General features: G+C 48.3%; 1 protein-coding gene across 2 annotated transcripts in view; it reads right to left on the bottom strand.

Annotated features, from left to right (window-relative positions):
* The window catches only part of UBE2O (ubiquitin conjugating enzyme E2 O), a 56,379-nt gene extending 41,507 nt beyond the window's left edge, over positions 1 to 14,872 (bottom strand). The window contains exon 1 of one of the 2 annotated variants that reach the window (XM_049113895.1): positions 14,428 to 14,872. In XM_049113895.1, the coding sequence (XP_048969852.1) occupies positions 14,428 to 14,838 (411 nt within the window). In that variant the 5' untranslated portion in view covers positions 14,839 to 14,872. The remainder of the gene's footprint in view (positions 1 to 14,427) is intronic. The other variant, XM_025468087.3, reaches the window with a different exon arrangement.
* Positions 14,873 to 14,880: the final 8 nt, after the last annotated feature.

Raw genomic sequence — 14,880 nt, 5'->3', positions numbered from 1 at the left:
CGGGATTGAGTCGCACCCACGTTAGGCTCCCGGCATGGAGCCTGCTTCTCCCTCTGCCTGTGTCTCTGCCTCTCTTTCTCTCTGTGTTTCTCATGAATAAATAAATAAAATCTTTAAAAACAAACAAACAAATATAAGGGCGCCTGAGTGGCTCAGTGGTTGAGCATCTGGCTTTGGCTCAGGTCATGATCCTGGGGTCCTGGGATTGAGTCCCTCATCAGGCTCCCCAGAGGGAGCCTGCTTCTCCCTCCTCTACCTATGCCTCTGCTTTTCTGTATCTCTCATCAATAAATAAATAAAATACTTAAAAACAAACAAACAAACATAATTGCTCCCCAACTCCCTCCTGATCACTCAAGAGCCCTGGGTGTGCTGACACCCACTGCTCCAGCCCGGTCAGTGTTATGGCAGCTTTCCCCGACACTCCCCAGATTCCCCCCATGGCTGGTGCCATGCCTTGTCTAAGAAATCTTCCAATCACCCCTCCATCTCTACTGCTCTCAAAGTGCCATTACTACTCTCTGATTCAATAGTCCTAACTGTACTCGGGAGTTAGGTCCTAGGGTCAAACTGAGCATCATCAAAATTATCCTTAAAAAGCCCCTATCACTAGTCCAACGCACTATTTTTCCCCCTGGCATTAGAACAGGTCGCTGCTTTGTCCACTGAATACTATATGGAGCTGCTGGTTCACATTTTGTATGAAAACCCGGCACTTTCAATACTCTGTGCTGTGTGTGTGCGTGCGCGTGTGTGCTGTCATGTAAATTAAATACACAAAAGATGTAACTCGCCTGCACTGCAAATCCTCCTAACTGGCCGCAGGCTTTCCAGGTCCCCCACCTCCTCCATCATATGAACTGCCGCCAGATTATTCACTGCAAACTTTGAAGTGGTCCTCGTTATGTGGAAAAACCACAACACAACTCAAACTCTTGAGGCTGTCATCTAAAGACCTTTACATTATAGAACCAGTGTTATACGAAGTCTCTGGGGGCAGTAGACCATGTGGCTGTGGGGCAGCTGCCTGGGATTCACCCAAACTCTTCACTTCCGACATGACCTTGGACAGACTCACCTGTAAGACACATAAAATAGTAACACCTACTCCACAAGGTTCTCCCAGGGAGGCCTAAAGTGCCAACCTGCATAAAGTGCTTACGACACGCCCAAGGCACAGCAGGGCATGAGAAATGTTGTCACTGCCACAGGTGATCAGATCCAGGCCACTAACTGGTCCTCTCTCTCGCCCACCTTCTCCTCACACCCTAAGGCCAGCTCAGCAGCCCCTGACGCATGGTCCAGGGATGCTGAGAGCCCTTCGGGAGGTCCAGAGTCAAACCATTCCACCATCCTATTAGATGGTATCTGCCTTTCCCACTCTCATTCTTTCCAGAATCTCCACCAGAATTTTCCAGAGGTTACCTGGTGTAATGGTGTCACTGCTCTGAGGGTGAAGATGGGTGCTGGCCTATTCTTGGGTTTTGAGTTTTGTTTCAATTTCTTACCTGTAATATTGACACATATAAATAAAAGCTCATCAGGATCTTCAATAAGTGTAAAAGAGTTCTAAGGCCTAAGTGAACTATTTCTCCCAAACATCACGCGAACTTCCTGTGTCTGGCTTTGCGCATGTTTATTTTCCTGCCCTGGACATCCTTCCATCCCCATTGTTGTTCCAAATTCTTCTCACCCCCGGAAAAAAAAAAATTATTCTCACCCCTCAAGCCCTCCCTCAAAAACTACCTGCATCAAAGCTTTTCCTAATGCTCTCCCACCGCCCTTCTTCAGAAATGTCATCTGTGCCCTCCAGCACTTTCTACCTATGAGCACCCCATTTGCTCATTAAACAGGGATCCCCAGCTCCAGCTCTGGGCCAGGCTCTGTTCAGGCATGGAAAGCAGTGAACAGTGTGTCCTGCCCTCTTACCTTCTGCTCAGGGAGACAGTAAGCAAAGTAAACGAAGCAATCAGATCTCAAATAATGCTAGATACCCTGCAGAAAATAAAGCTGAGCAAGGGATTAGAGGGAGGGTTTTCTCTCCCACCAGTCTAAGTTTCTGAAGCAGCACTAGCTAATACTTGAGCCACTACAGAGAAAAGACTAAAACACTTCATTAATAATCTTTAGGAACACCTGGCTGGCCCAAGTCAGTAGAGCATGTGACCCTTGATCTTGGGTTGTAAGTTCAAGCCCCATGTTGGGCATGGAGCCTACTTAAAAAATAATAAATAAATACAATCTTTAAACTTTTAAAATATAACAACTTTTACACTTATTACATGTTGATATGGTATCTTGGATGTAATGGATCAAGTATAATTTATTAAATGTAATCTCACCTGTTTCTATTTACTTTTTCAAATGCGACTCCTGTCAAGTTGAAAATTTCAGATGTGGCTCACATCGTATTTCTATTGGGTAGGAAGGATTCCTCTAGAGCAGAGATGGGCAAACTATGGCCTACAGGCCAAATCCAGCCTGCTGCCTGTTTTAAATAAGATTTTACTGGAACACAGCCATGCCCGTTTGTTCATTTATTGTCTCTGAATGTTTTCACGCTACAATGGCAGAGTTGACTGGTTGTGAAGGAGACAGTATAGCCTGCTAAGCCTAAAATATTTACTATCTGGCCCTTTACAGAAAGAATGCTGGCCCCTGACCTAGGGTGCAGGGCCTGTGTGGGGATGTTCTCTGGAGGCCCACAGCACCCCGCCGGGGGCAGGGGACAGCTGTGCAGCCCATGGAAAGAGCCTATGCTCTCTTAGCAGACACCCAGGCTCTGCCCCTCACTGGCTGTGTGGTTCTGAGCAAGTTATAGGCATTCTCCGGGTTGTAGGCGCTCCTTCTCTAAAATGAGGACACTGGCCGCTTGAGGGAAGTAAGATGATACAGGTAAAGCATGTGTTACACTGCCTGGCACACAGCAGGAATCCATTGATACTGGATGGATAAAAAAAAAAAAAGCACATTTCAATCATTTTCCTCTTGGACTGGTTGCACTACACTCGTAACAACTCTCATATTTTCATCCTAAGAAGAAATGAAATCCAATGAAACCCTCAGCAGTACCTGTGTATTAATATTGGTCAGTAGGCAATGCAGGGGAGATGCAGGAGAGAAGCAGGCCTTTCTAACAGGAGCACTATGATCTGAAAACACTACCTGGTTGCTAGGGGCACTTAATGTCCCTTCCCTTCTATCATCCCCCTTTTGATAATCTCTGGCATTAACACTGCTACCAGAAGACTAAGGCAGAAACTTCAAACCAGTTACACCCATAATATTGGGCGGAGGGGGGGGGGGCACAAACGGATCCTATTGACATCAACAGGGTTTCTGAAAGACCTATATGTCAGTCCCAGCCAATGGAACCAGCAACCCAGGGAGCATGTTATTAGACATGCAGATTCTCAGGCCTGCCCAGCCTGTTTCAGAAGCCTGAGTTAACAAGAGCGCCAGGTGATGCCACACATATTAGCTTTTCAAAGTGCTGGTCTAGATTCCACGTATCCACACTCTCCCCACCCTCCTGCCACCACTGGTGAGCAATGTTACATAGATGGTGCCCGATTCCTTCAGAGTAACAGGTCAGGCATAAGCTTGCCTACTCCAGGCTGCGGTGGGTAAGACTCCCCACCCCTCCCCAGCCCAGAGCGCTGAGGCAGGCAGAGCACAAAGCCTAAGCTGCGTGCTGGTTTCCGTGCAGCTGGGATGGCATTCTGTTTCAAAAGAGGAGCCTCACGCTAAAGACTCAATCATCTCCTAAGGTGAGGATGCTATGCTCATCTCCATTCACAAACTCACATGTGTGAATGCAGGTCTAGCAAGAGTTTTCAGCTGTGTTGTTAGAGCTGCCCCTCATGACTTAGATGGGCATTACCCCCATTTTAGAAGCTGAGAAAGAGGCTCAGAAGAGGGTGGGTGCTGCCACCAAGGTCTTGAAGTAACCATGGGCGCTAGAACTCGGGCAGCTTCTAAGTGTTAAACCAGTGCTCCTTCAGATCATGCAGAGCTTGCACCAAATACCCAAAGGAAACCTGGAATGGCACCGACCAGGGAGAATTTTCATTGGCTTCACGAGACACAGCCTTAGTTCTCATCCCAGCCCAGGATCCAGGACAGGGTCTCAATTTCTGCTAGGGTTTAACCCCAGACACTGCTGCATTTCAGCCACAGCTGACACTGACTCTGGCTAGCTCTATCCTCGCCTACTGGGCTCATACCCTGCCCCAGGTGGGGGGAGTTTTGTGATGGAAGCTGCTGAAAGAGTCAACGACATGGCATATTTTGATTAATCTGCTCTTCCCAGTGTTGGGACACCTACACGTTTCAGTCCTGTGGCAATTATTCATAGTCCTCTCAAAAAAGCCCAGATCGGACAGTAAATTACATGGTCAACTTGCCTACTACCCTAAGGGGAAGTGTCAGCTGGCTAGGTGCCCACACAGCCCCAGCACAGAACATAAAGTGTCTGGGAAAAGGCTAAGAATACTCTTTGTAGGTGAATGGAAAGGGATCTGGTCATTAACTCAAACACTTCCCATGAAACTACATGTGAGCCATTCAGAATATAAGCTTTCCCGGAATATAAGGAGTCACTGTCTTTGGTTTCTCAAAAAGCTCCAAGCCAGGGAGAGAGAGCTCAAGTGTGTCGTGTAAGTGCCGTGGGAATTAGAGGCACAGAAGAGCACCAGTGAACGGGCAACAGCTGATGAGATGCAGTCTACTGAAAGGGCAGGAGACTGAGCATGAAATGTGGGCGAGAAGCCTTGAGTGTCAAGCTAAGGCACGTCAGAAGGCTGGGTCCTGACATGATCCAAGCAGTCATCTGGAAGGTCAACCCGTGGTGCTGCACGCTGAGGTGAAAGAGGGTCTAGAGGCAGGGAGACCAAGCGAGATCAGTCCAGGCATGAGACCATCACAGAGTGAGCCCGTGTGGCAGAAAGGAAATGCAGAGGATGCAAGAGGCATTTCAAACAAAGATCTGATGACAAATTAGAATGGCAGCCTGATGCCAAAGGCACGGGCAACAAAGGAACAGACAAACTGAACTCATGAAAATTAAAAAACATTATAATGCACTAAAAGACACTATCAACTCAGTAAAAAGGCAACCCACAGAATGGGAGGCAATATCTGCAAATCATATATCTGATATCCACATATCCAGAATATAGAGCGAGCTCCTACAACTCAACAACAACAAAATACTCCATTCAGGGGATCCCTGGGTGGCTCAGTGGTTTAGCGTCTGCCTTCGGCCCAGGGCGTGATCCTGGAGTCCCAGGATCGAGTCCCACATCAGGTTCCCTGCATGGAGCCTGCTTCTCCCTCTGCCTGTGTGTCTGCCTCTCTCTCTCTCTCTCTTTCTCTCATGAATAAATAAATAAAATCTTAAAACAACAACAAAAAACTCCATTAAAAAATGCAGAGGAGGGGATCCCTGGGTGGCGCAGCGGTTTGGCGCCTGCCTTTGGCCCAGGGCGCGATCCTGGAGACCCGGGATCGAATCCCACGTCGGGCTCCCGGTGCATGGAGCCTGCTTCTCCCTCTGCCTGTGTCTCTGCCTCTCTCTCTCTCTCTCTCTCTGTGTGTGACTATCATAAATAAATAAAAAAAAAAATGCAGAGGACTTATATATAAACATTAAGTATCTCCAAAGAAGGTACTTAAATGACCAAGCAGCACATGAAAGATGCCCAACATCACTAATCATTAGGTAAACGCAAATCAAAACCCACAGTGATACGACCTCACACCTCACACCCACTAGGGGTGTGTTTCACTATAAAACAAAACAAAACAGAAAATAACAAATGTTGGCCAGAATGTGGAGAAATTGAGATCCTTGTGCACTGCTGGTGGGAATGGAACATGGTACAGCTGCTGTGGAAAACAGTATGGCAGTTCTTCAAAAAAGTAAAAACAAAATTACCACATGATCCAGCAATTCCACTTCTGGGGATATACCCAAGAGAACTTAAAGTAGGATGTCGAAGAGATACTTGTCCACCCATGTTCATGAGCTGCGTTATTCACGACAGCTAAAACGGGGAGCACCCCAAGTGTCTGCTGATGGATGAATGGCTAAGCCAAAAGCTGTAGATACAATGGAATCTCATTGAGCCTTTAAAATAAAAGAAATTCTAACCCATACTACAACACTGATGAACCATAAGGCTATTACACTAAGCGAAATGTCAGAAAGTAGGTTGGTGGTGGCCAGGAGCTGATGTGGGGGGAAACGGCATTTTTGTGTAGTGGGCATCAAGTTTCAGTTTTACAAGATAACATGAGGTCTAGAGATGGACCTGCACATATCGCTGCACAATATGAATGTATTAATACCATGAACTGCACACTTACATTAGAATTGGGGCCAAGAAGGTACATTTAAAATGATCCCAAATGTTCTGAATCACAGAGGACACAAGCTGAAGTATTTAGGGATGTCTGTTTCTAACTTACCAAATGGCTCGGGAGAAAAGGTATTTACACACATTCACACGTACAGGTGAGGCGCAGATGACAGATTATTAACTGCTGACTCATGCTGGTTGGTAATTAGTACTCACTGGCCCCGTCTTTCAACTTCTCTGTACATTTGAAGATTTTTCATAATCAAGAGTCGGAAAAAGTAATTTCTAAAAATCCCACCAACCTGGAGGTGGGAAGGGCAGTGACTCTCCAAAGGCTTTACACTCACAAAGTCGGAGGTTCCAGATGCTGGAGGGAGCCGTCAGGGAAAGGCCAGGGAAGCTGTCTGCATGTGGGGACCACAGCAGCCACAGGCCTGAAGAAAAGCCAGGAGGGTGGTGAGGGGAGTGAGAACGTGGTGGTACGGGGAAGAAGTCTCACAGAGAGAAGAGGAAAAGGACAGAAGGCTAGAGAAAGCCAGGACGGCCTGGTGTAAGGAGCCCACGGGGGAGCGCTTCCGGGAAGAGGGCAGGCCAGCTCGGTGGACAAGGGGCAAGTGGGTGGGTGCAGTAACCGGAGCCCGCCAGGCCTCCGTGACCTTCGGGCCACCGCTGGCACCCAGTGGTGAGAGGCCCGGAGAGGCAAGGGGAAGGGGCTGGCAGGTGGTGAGGAAGCGGAGCAGACACCCCCTGCAGCCAGGAGACCGTGGGGGTGAGGAGGACCCCAAAGCACGCTGGGTGTAGGGAGAGGTGCTCTTTCTTCTTTGGCTTGAAGATGATATCATCAACCTTCAGGGCCCTGAAACTCCCCGAAGTAATTAAACAGTCAGAGCAGACAAATACGGGGATGCTTTCAGCACGGAGTATGTTGGCTCCTGCTGCTCCTGGAAGCCACACGAGGCACAGATGCTTGTGTCTGTCCTTCTCGCCCGCGTCTACGAGGGCTGGCGAGTCATCCTGTGAACACGCCGGTCACAACTGCTTCATGGACCATCGGCCACAGCAGTGTCTCCCACAAAAAAAAGGTCAAAATTAACACAAGGTGGAAGAACCTCATTGGAACTTCATCAGAGCTGCTGGGTGTGAAAGACTAGCTCTCACTTGCAGGATGCAAATGAAGAACACTCTTTTTAAGACTACAGGAAATCTCTCCTGCAAGTGGGGGGGTTTTCATTTTATTACTGGATAGGATTGATGACTTTCTCTCTCTCTCTCTTTCAGCACTACTCAGTATCTTAAATTTAAAAAATTTTTTGATTGAATGAATCTTCACCAGATAAAGCTATGCTATTGGTTTAAACCAAAAGTGATCTAGTGTCTTATTCCTTTGACCTAGCTGCAAAAAATTAAATGTTTCAGTATTAAAATACACAAACCCCTCAACCAGTCAACCAGAGAGGGAGAAACAAACTCCCCACGGAGGGAGCTGGACACAGGCCTCGATCTCAGGACCCTGGGATCACGACCTGAGCCTAAGGCAGACACCTAACTAATTGAGCCACCCGGGCGCCCCTGCCTTAATGTTTAAATCAAAAACCTTGCTTTTCACAATCCTGCTTCAGAAGAACACAGTGTATATGTGGGCAAAACTGACCAAAGGATCCATTCACCACAGTGAACTCCAGGTTGAAGGTCAGGTAATCTTCAACCTCAGAGCATAGCCAAAGAGCAAAACAAGAGCAAATAATCCTGGAGTAGATAAATTCAGAGGGCTATCCATTAACATGATTCAATTTTATTCTAAACTACAAAAATTTCCAGTAAACATTTTGCTCCTCCCTGTCTGTGACCACACATATGTCAGGTGGTGCCTAATAGAGCCCCCTGGGGCCAGCAGAAACATCAGAAACAAGCAATTCTCAATGTGCAGCCTGCTCACTAGAGCCTCAAGTGTTGGATATGCAACAGCCTTGAAGGCACGACCTTCTCAGGCTTGGCACTCAGCCACTGGGCAGGTGGAGCCTCAGAAGGAGCTACAGTTAAAAACACCAAAATCCTAGTAAATATAAGTGAGAGCATCTTGTAAATGAAAAGGCACATTTCCCTCTTTTGATTATTTTAGATCAGCACCCTCCCACCCCCATGCAGAAGCAGGATAAGCTCTGGACAGGGAAACTGAAAATTTCTGTCAGTTGGAACAGGAGCAGAGATCATATCCTCCTGGTTAGAACCACAGGATGGATGGCTCTTGAAAAGAGATCACCCTAAATCCAACTCTGAGGGGACCAGCAGGAGCAGGTGACACCAATCCTGGGCCAGAGCTGTTGTGACAGTGATTCGTTTCCCATGCTATACCAACAGCCCTTTTGTAAAGTACTGGCGCAGCAGAGCTTCCACTGGACCCCTTGAGGCCCTTGGGTAAAACAGTAAAAAAGGCAAAATTTCTCTTGAGGGAATAGGAAAATTAAAAAAAAGAAAAGCAGGGATAAAAATGAAGTGAGGAGGGGGAAGGCACAAAAGGACCCTTAATGTCCTAAACCAACAACAAGGTGGACAGCACAGTCAAGTTTGAGGCAACTAAAAAGGAAGGAGCGGAAACTGAGCGGCACCCAGCCTCTCCCCAAGGAGTCCTTCTGAACCTGTCTCATGACTCAGCATTCCCAGTTGGACGGTAACAACAGCAGCAAGAGAGGGGGCAGGTCTTTAGGGGCAGGAGGTGAAGCTGGATTTCCTAACATGGACCATTTCTAAGATAACACAGAAATGCCAGTTCCTCAGACTTTTGGTTGGGGGTGGGGTGCAGAGGGGGAATAAGCCAATGTTGGAATGAATCACGCTTGCAGAGATTGCTTTCATTCAACATCTTGGGGCACTCACAGGTTTTCTAGAAATAAAATGTGCTTTTTGACAATTATTTTGAGAATGACTGCTGGGTCAGGGAATGAAAAGTGCAGAAGAGAAGCACGACAAGTGCCAGTCTAGTGTCTCTCCCATTCTGCTACCCAGCGTGATCTCCCTCTCTCCTTCCACCCATCCCAACACCCTGCTCCTTCCTCTCTCCTTACCCGTGGTTACATCCTATCCACTAAGACTTTCAAGTGTTTAAAGACTGGATGATTAATGCCAACCACAGGGTCTGTGACTCATGTTTAATCAGGGTGCTTGATACAGTAATGATCTATGAATCCCAAACTTAAACATTCTCAGGTGAGCACAAACTACATTTAATTCTATTTGAAGTAGGGTTCCTCCACTCATTAGCAGTGTGACATGGGACAAGTTATTTAACCTCCTTCCTTGCCCCCCAGTTTCCTCCTCTGAGATACATGAATGATAGTACCTAGTTCTCAGCGTTGCTGGGAGCACTGAGTACTACATGTAAAGAGTGCCTGGCACATAGTAACACTACATAATGTTTGTCATTATTATTTTAAAACACAAAAGCAATACTCTACCATCCTTGTAATAGTCTTTTGGAAATTTCAAAGGATGTCTTCCAAATTCTGGGAAATATACACACACATATATATACTTATATATTCATTCCACACACACCCCCACTCGGAAGTTAGTGGACTTTGGCAGGTGTTACATTAAACATGCATAAAGTAACCGAGGAGTGAAGTTCTTGAGTATTTATAGAAGCGGCTTAATAAGAAGTTCTATCTGGGCACCTGGGTGGCTCAGTCGGTTAAGCATCTGCCTTTGGCTCAGGTCCTGTGATCCAGTCTCGCTCCCTTCTTAGTGGAGAGTCTGCTTCTTCCTCTACCCCTCCCTCCTACTTGTGATCTCTCTCTCTCTCTCTCATATTTTAAAAAATCCATAATCCACCAGATCATGAGCAACATGATCGATTAATAGGAATTCCTCCACCACTGATATAAACCCCTCTAGGGCACCTTTTGCCTCTTGAGGTGCAGCGCTCTGTGATGCAGGGAAGTGATTTCCTACAGGGATGGGGCTGGCTCTACCTGATGGACATCAGGATGGTGGCTGCTAATAGCCAAGTGGCCACACCACCCAGCTACGCTTCTGGTTCAGGCTCATTTCAGAGGCCAGAAAGCAGATCTTTATTCCAGAGAGAAAATGAGGCAGTGACTAGGCCAAGGTCACTCAGAGTATGTGACACGGGAAGAGCACCCAAGGGTTTTGACTTCCAATCACAGGACACAAACCCACATCCCTCTTCTGGTGAAAGTGCCCTTGAGTGAAGCAGCAAGTCAGACTGAGACACCCTCAAGGCACTGAGTCCCCGGAGTTAGAAGGGGGGAACCAAAGGACAAAGAATAAAATCACAGAACAGCTGTGCGAGTCTGCAAGTGCTGTGATCCTATCTGAATAAAATGCAATTAGATGCACTCAGTCCTGCATCTTGGTTAACCTTACATAACTTCTATGACATCACTAAGAACAATTGCTTTTAGTGGGTCCAGCACCTGGACAAGTGAAGCAAGCAACCTTCACACGCTATGATGCTACATCTAAATAGCTTTCCCCATGGAAATGTTGGCATAAGAAACCAAAAATAAACCAAAAAGCCAATTCCTAAGGGACCTGTCATGAAGGATGCTACAAACACACAACCTTAGAGAAGGAGAGTGAGCACAGATACAGCTTTAATTTAGAGACATTAACTCTCAAGCCAGGAGAGACTTTAGAAGTTGTGGGAACTTTAAGCAAAAAGAGTGTATAAGAGATGGGAAAACTAAAGCACAGACAGGAAGCCCCCGGACTTCGACTGACAGGCAGCAGTCTGTTCTCTTCCTCACAGGGGCCATTCTGTCCAATCAGGACAAGTGGAGACTGCAAAGACACACCATGTCTAGCCAGTGCTCAGGAAGGCAGAAACCTCAGCATTTGGCTTTATTCCAAAATTTTACTCAATGATGGTCACTGATGGGGAAGGGGCAAGTCACGTAGATCTGTGGCCAGGGGCACCTGGGGAGCTCAGTCGGTTAAGCCTCTGCCTTCCGTTCAGGTCACGATCCCAGGGTTCAGGGATCAAGTCCTGCATCGGGCTCTCTGCTTCTCCCTCTCCCTCTGCACCCCCATCATGTTATCTCTCTCCCTCTGTCACTCAAGATGAATAAATAAAATCTTTAAAAAAAAAATCTTAAAATCTTAAAAAAAAAAAAAAAAAGAAGAAGAAGATCCATGGCCAAATGGGAAAAGTTTCATGTGGATAAGTCAGCTACTACACTAAAGGGGACGGGAGACTGAGGAAAGGAAGGAGCACAAGGTGCATGCTTCTTTTAAGTAGTAAAGAAGCTTAACTTTGGCTGCTGGAAGCCTCTGGAACTGGACCACACATTCTGCAGTTTCAAGGAAGAGCTACTTATTTTATTTCTGTTGAAATATTCATTGAAGTGGCCAGGAGGGGGTAGACCTTGTTGGCCAGCCTCTTCCTCGCTCCTTATGAATTTGTTCATTAAAAACTTAAGAGACTAATATTAAGCCTTACTCATTGCCCAACAAATTAACCTGAAAACTACAAAAATACTTTACAGCCTACAGAACACTCTACATAAAAGAGTACTATTAAAACAATTCCAACATAAATAAGTAAATAAATAAATAAATAAAACAATTCCAATAGGTGGCAGATTTAAAAAGAAATATGTTTCTCAATACTGTCACCACATTATTCTATCAGTAATTAGGTCCTTAAATCTGATAACCAAATTAGTTATGGAGCAGGAATCAGAACCTAAGTGGTCAACTTTGGTCTAATGGTCTTTCCTTTACAGCACCCTGACACCTCCATGGATTTATAAGGGGTGAGAAATGAGAAGAAAAAAAAAAAAATCTTCCTACCACTTCCTAAAATGCAAGGTCCCGGGGCCCACCCTACCACCCTAGTCGGGGTCACCTGTGCCTAGGCTTCATGGTAACCTATAGCCACCTATCAGGCATACACACCTCCACATTCTCCAAACCTAGTCTTAATTCCTAAAAGAAGAACTGGGTCTTAACATCCTCAGGTGGATACTATGTGCCACCACTTCCTGGAGTTCCTATGCCCCTTAGCTTTTGATAAGCTCAGAAGCTACAGACACTACAGTGGGAAAGAAAACACCACCACCACCACTGGACTCACGATGGATTTCAACAAATTCAAAGCCAATCACAAGAGGGCAGCTTCAAAATATATCCAAGCTGGTACCTAAAAATTACTTTCAATTTAATTCTTAAATCGGTATTTTGAGTCAAACTTTGAATAATCACACACGGTGGGAGGAGGCAGACAGAGCATAATTGTAAATAAAGTTAACCACCAAAGTCAAGATGAACAGGAACAACCACTGATAAACATGGCAGCTCCCGGCAGCGAGCTTGGCCTGCCCGCCCGAGTCCCAGGGCAGGAGGCCATGACACAGTGAAATGAGTTGCATTCCAAAAGTCACAAACCTCTGGAGAAGATGGTTAGGGAATGACATTTCTCAAAAACCCACAGAAAGACATGAGCAACCATTTGTTAGTAAGGCAATGCAGAAACACTAGCAAAAATCTTCTCTTTCCCACACAACAACGCTGGTGGTAATTTTTAAACAAGCCTTCCGCTATAAAAAGTACTATTTTCCACATACTTTTGCACACGAACTTGTAATTTTCTTCCCGAGTCAGAGCAACTAATGCCTGATTCGCGTTTCTCTGAGGGGAAGCCAGGGGTCCTGGATGCGGATCTCCCTGTTCTGTGGGTGCAAACGCGCTGGCAAGGAGGAAGACCCTGCTCGTAACAACAGTCACTTGCCACCAGGAAGTGGATCACAGGCTCTTCCTGGGAGTGGGGCCTTTTCTCCTGCCAGAGCAGTGATCACAGACCCCCCTCTGTAGTATGGCAAGAAGCCCTCCCTATTCCTCTGTGGCCTTTGTCTCCCAGTGTATGAGAAACCCAGATTAACTTCTCAAGTGCCCTCCCCTGAAATCAGACCTGTCAACAGCCCAGGCCTGATTCCTGCTTAGAAATGTTTTCTTGAAGGGGAGAAGGAGGAGACGAAGAAGGGGTGAAAGATACAGGGGTGTGTGCGTGCATGTGTGAATCACTGATAGGAACTCACACTCAGGAAAACAAGACAGAAGCAGCAGCCGCCAAACCAACCTTGGTTCAAGGTTTCAGGTTTAAGACGATAAACCCCTTTGTCCTTAAAACTGTAATATTCACCAGCCTCACCCCAAGGGCCCATAAGGGGGTCTGATGTTTGCTTGACACCTCAGGTCAGGAAACAACCCTCGCTTTCCAAACGGGGTGGCTCTTCTCCATCCAGGCTTCTATAGTAATTTTCTTTTCTTTTTTTTTTTTTTTTTTTTTTCAAAAAGTCCAACTGCACTTGGGAGTCATCAATCCCAGTCGCAGCTGTCACATCCCCCCCACCCCGTACTATTAATATCACGGCTCTGATTGTTAATGATTTTACTCACAAAGTTCCCTGCAGCAATTAAGACGAGGCAACAAGGTTAAAAAAAAAAAAAAGAAAGAAAGAAAAGGAGGTGCGGGGTCAGGTGGGGGGCGGGAAGGGGAAGAGGTTGGTTTTCTCCGGCCATAATAACGCATTCTGTCAACTAGGGAACTTCTTGGGTTTTTCTATGCCGCCGGAGAGGCTCATCTCGATCTTTGTTTTGGAACGCCCACAGCCCTTGCCCGTCCGGCCCCGGCACGGCCTGCCTTTCCGGATGCACAATGCAGTAGGCAGCAACTCGGGGGTCAGCGAAACGCCGCACTGGTGTGATCCGAGCGTGCCCCGGGGCCTCACGAGTTCTTCCCCCGCCCCCCCGCCCCGCTGTAGTGGGTCCCCGTAGAATGCTGAGGCCCAACCACCGCGCCGCAGGGCGTGGAAGTCCCTCCGCGCCGGGAAGCCCGCGGCCCGGCGGCCCGGCGGCCCGGCGGCCCGGGGCTGGTGCAATGACTTTGCACCGGAGCGTCCCCTCGGCGGAGGCTCGGCCCCGCGCCTCGGCCCACTGCAGCTGCACCACTCCGGCCAGCGCCTCGCGAGCCTCCCTCCCCGGCCTAGGGCTCCTGCGGCAGCCCGGGCCCCGCGCCGGCCCCCGCCCGCCCGCCCGCCCGCCGCACCTTGGTCTCCTTCACGTGCTGCTTGACGCCCTCCGGGTACCACTGGACGCGCACGTAGCCGCGGCGCAGCGGGCTGGCCCGGCCCTCCTCGTGGCCCGCGCCCCCCGCCTCGGAGCAGCCCGAGCTCCCGCGGCCCTCCTCCTCGCCCTCCGAGTCCGAGTCCTCGCCGTGGATGAGGCGCACCAGCCCGAAGTGCACCGAGCCGCGGTAACGGCCCGACACCAGGTCGTGAGAGAACAGCAGCCGCTGCGAGCCGGCTTCGGGGCCGGAGTCCGAGGACGGCCCGGAGGCCGAGTCCGGGGCGGGCGCCGGGGCGGGCGCCGGGGCGGGGGCCGCGTCCGGGGTCGGGGCCGCGTCCGGGGCCTGGGCGGGAGCCGGAGCTGCGGGCGCGGGCGCTGCGGGATCCGCCATAACTGCTCTGCGCGAGTCTCGGGCGGCGGCGGTGCTGGCGGC

The sequence above is a fragment of the Canis lupus genome, chromosome 9 (assembly GCF_003254725.2).
Source record: "Canis lupus dingo isolate Sandy chromosome 9, ASM325472v2, whole genome shotgun sequence".
NCBI classification, from domain to species: Eukaryota; Metazoa; Chordata; class Mammalia; order Carnivora; family Canidae; genus Canis; species Canis lupus.
Note: the sequence above shows the minus strand (reverse complement) of the source record. Positions and strands in the feature narration are given on the sequence as shown.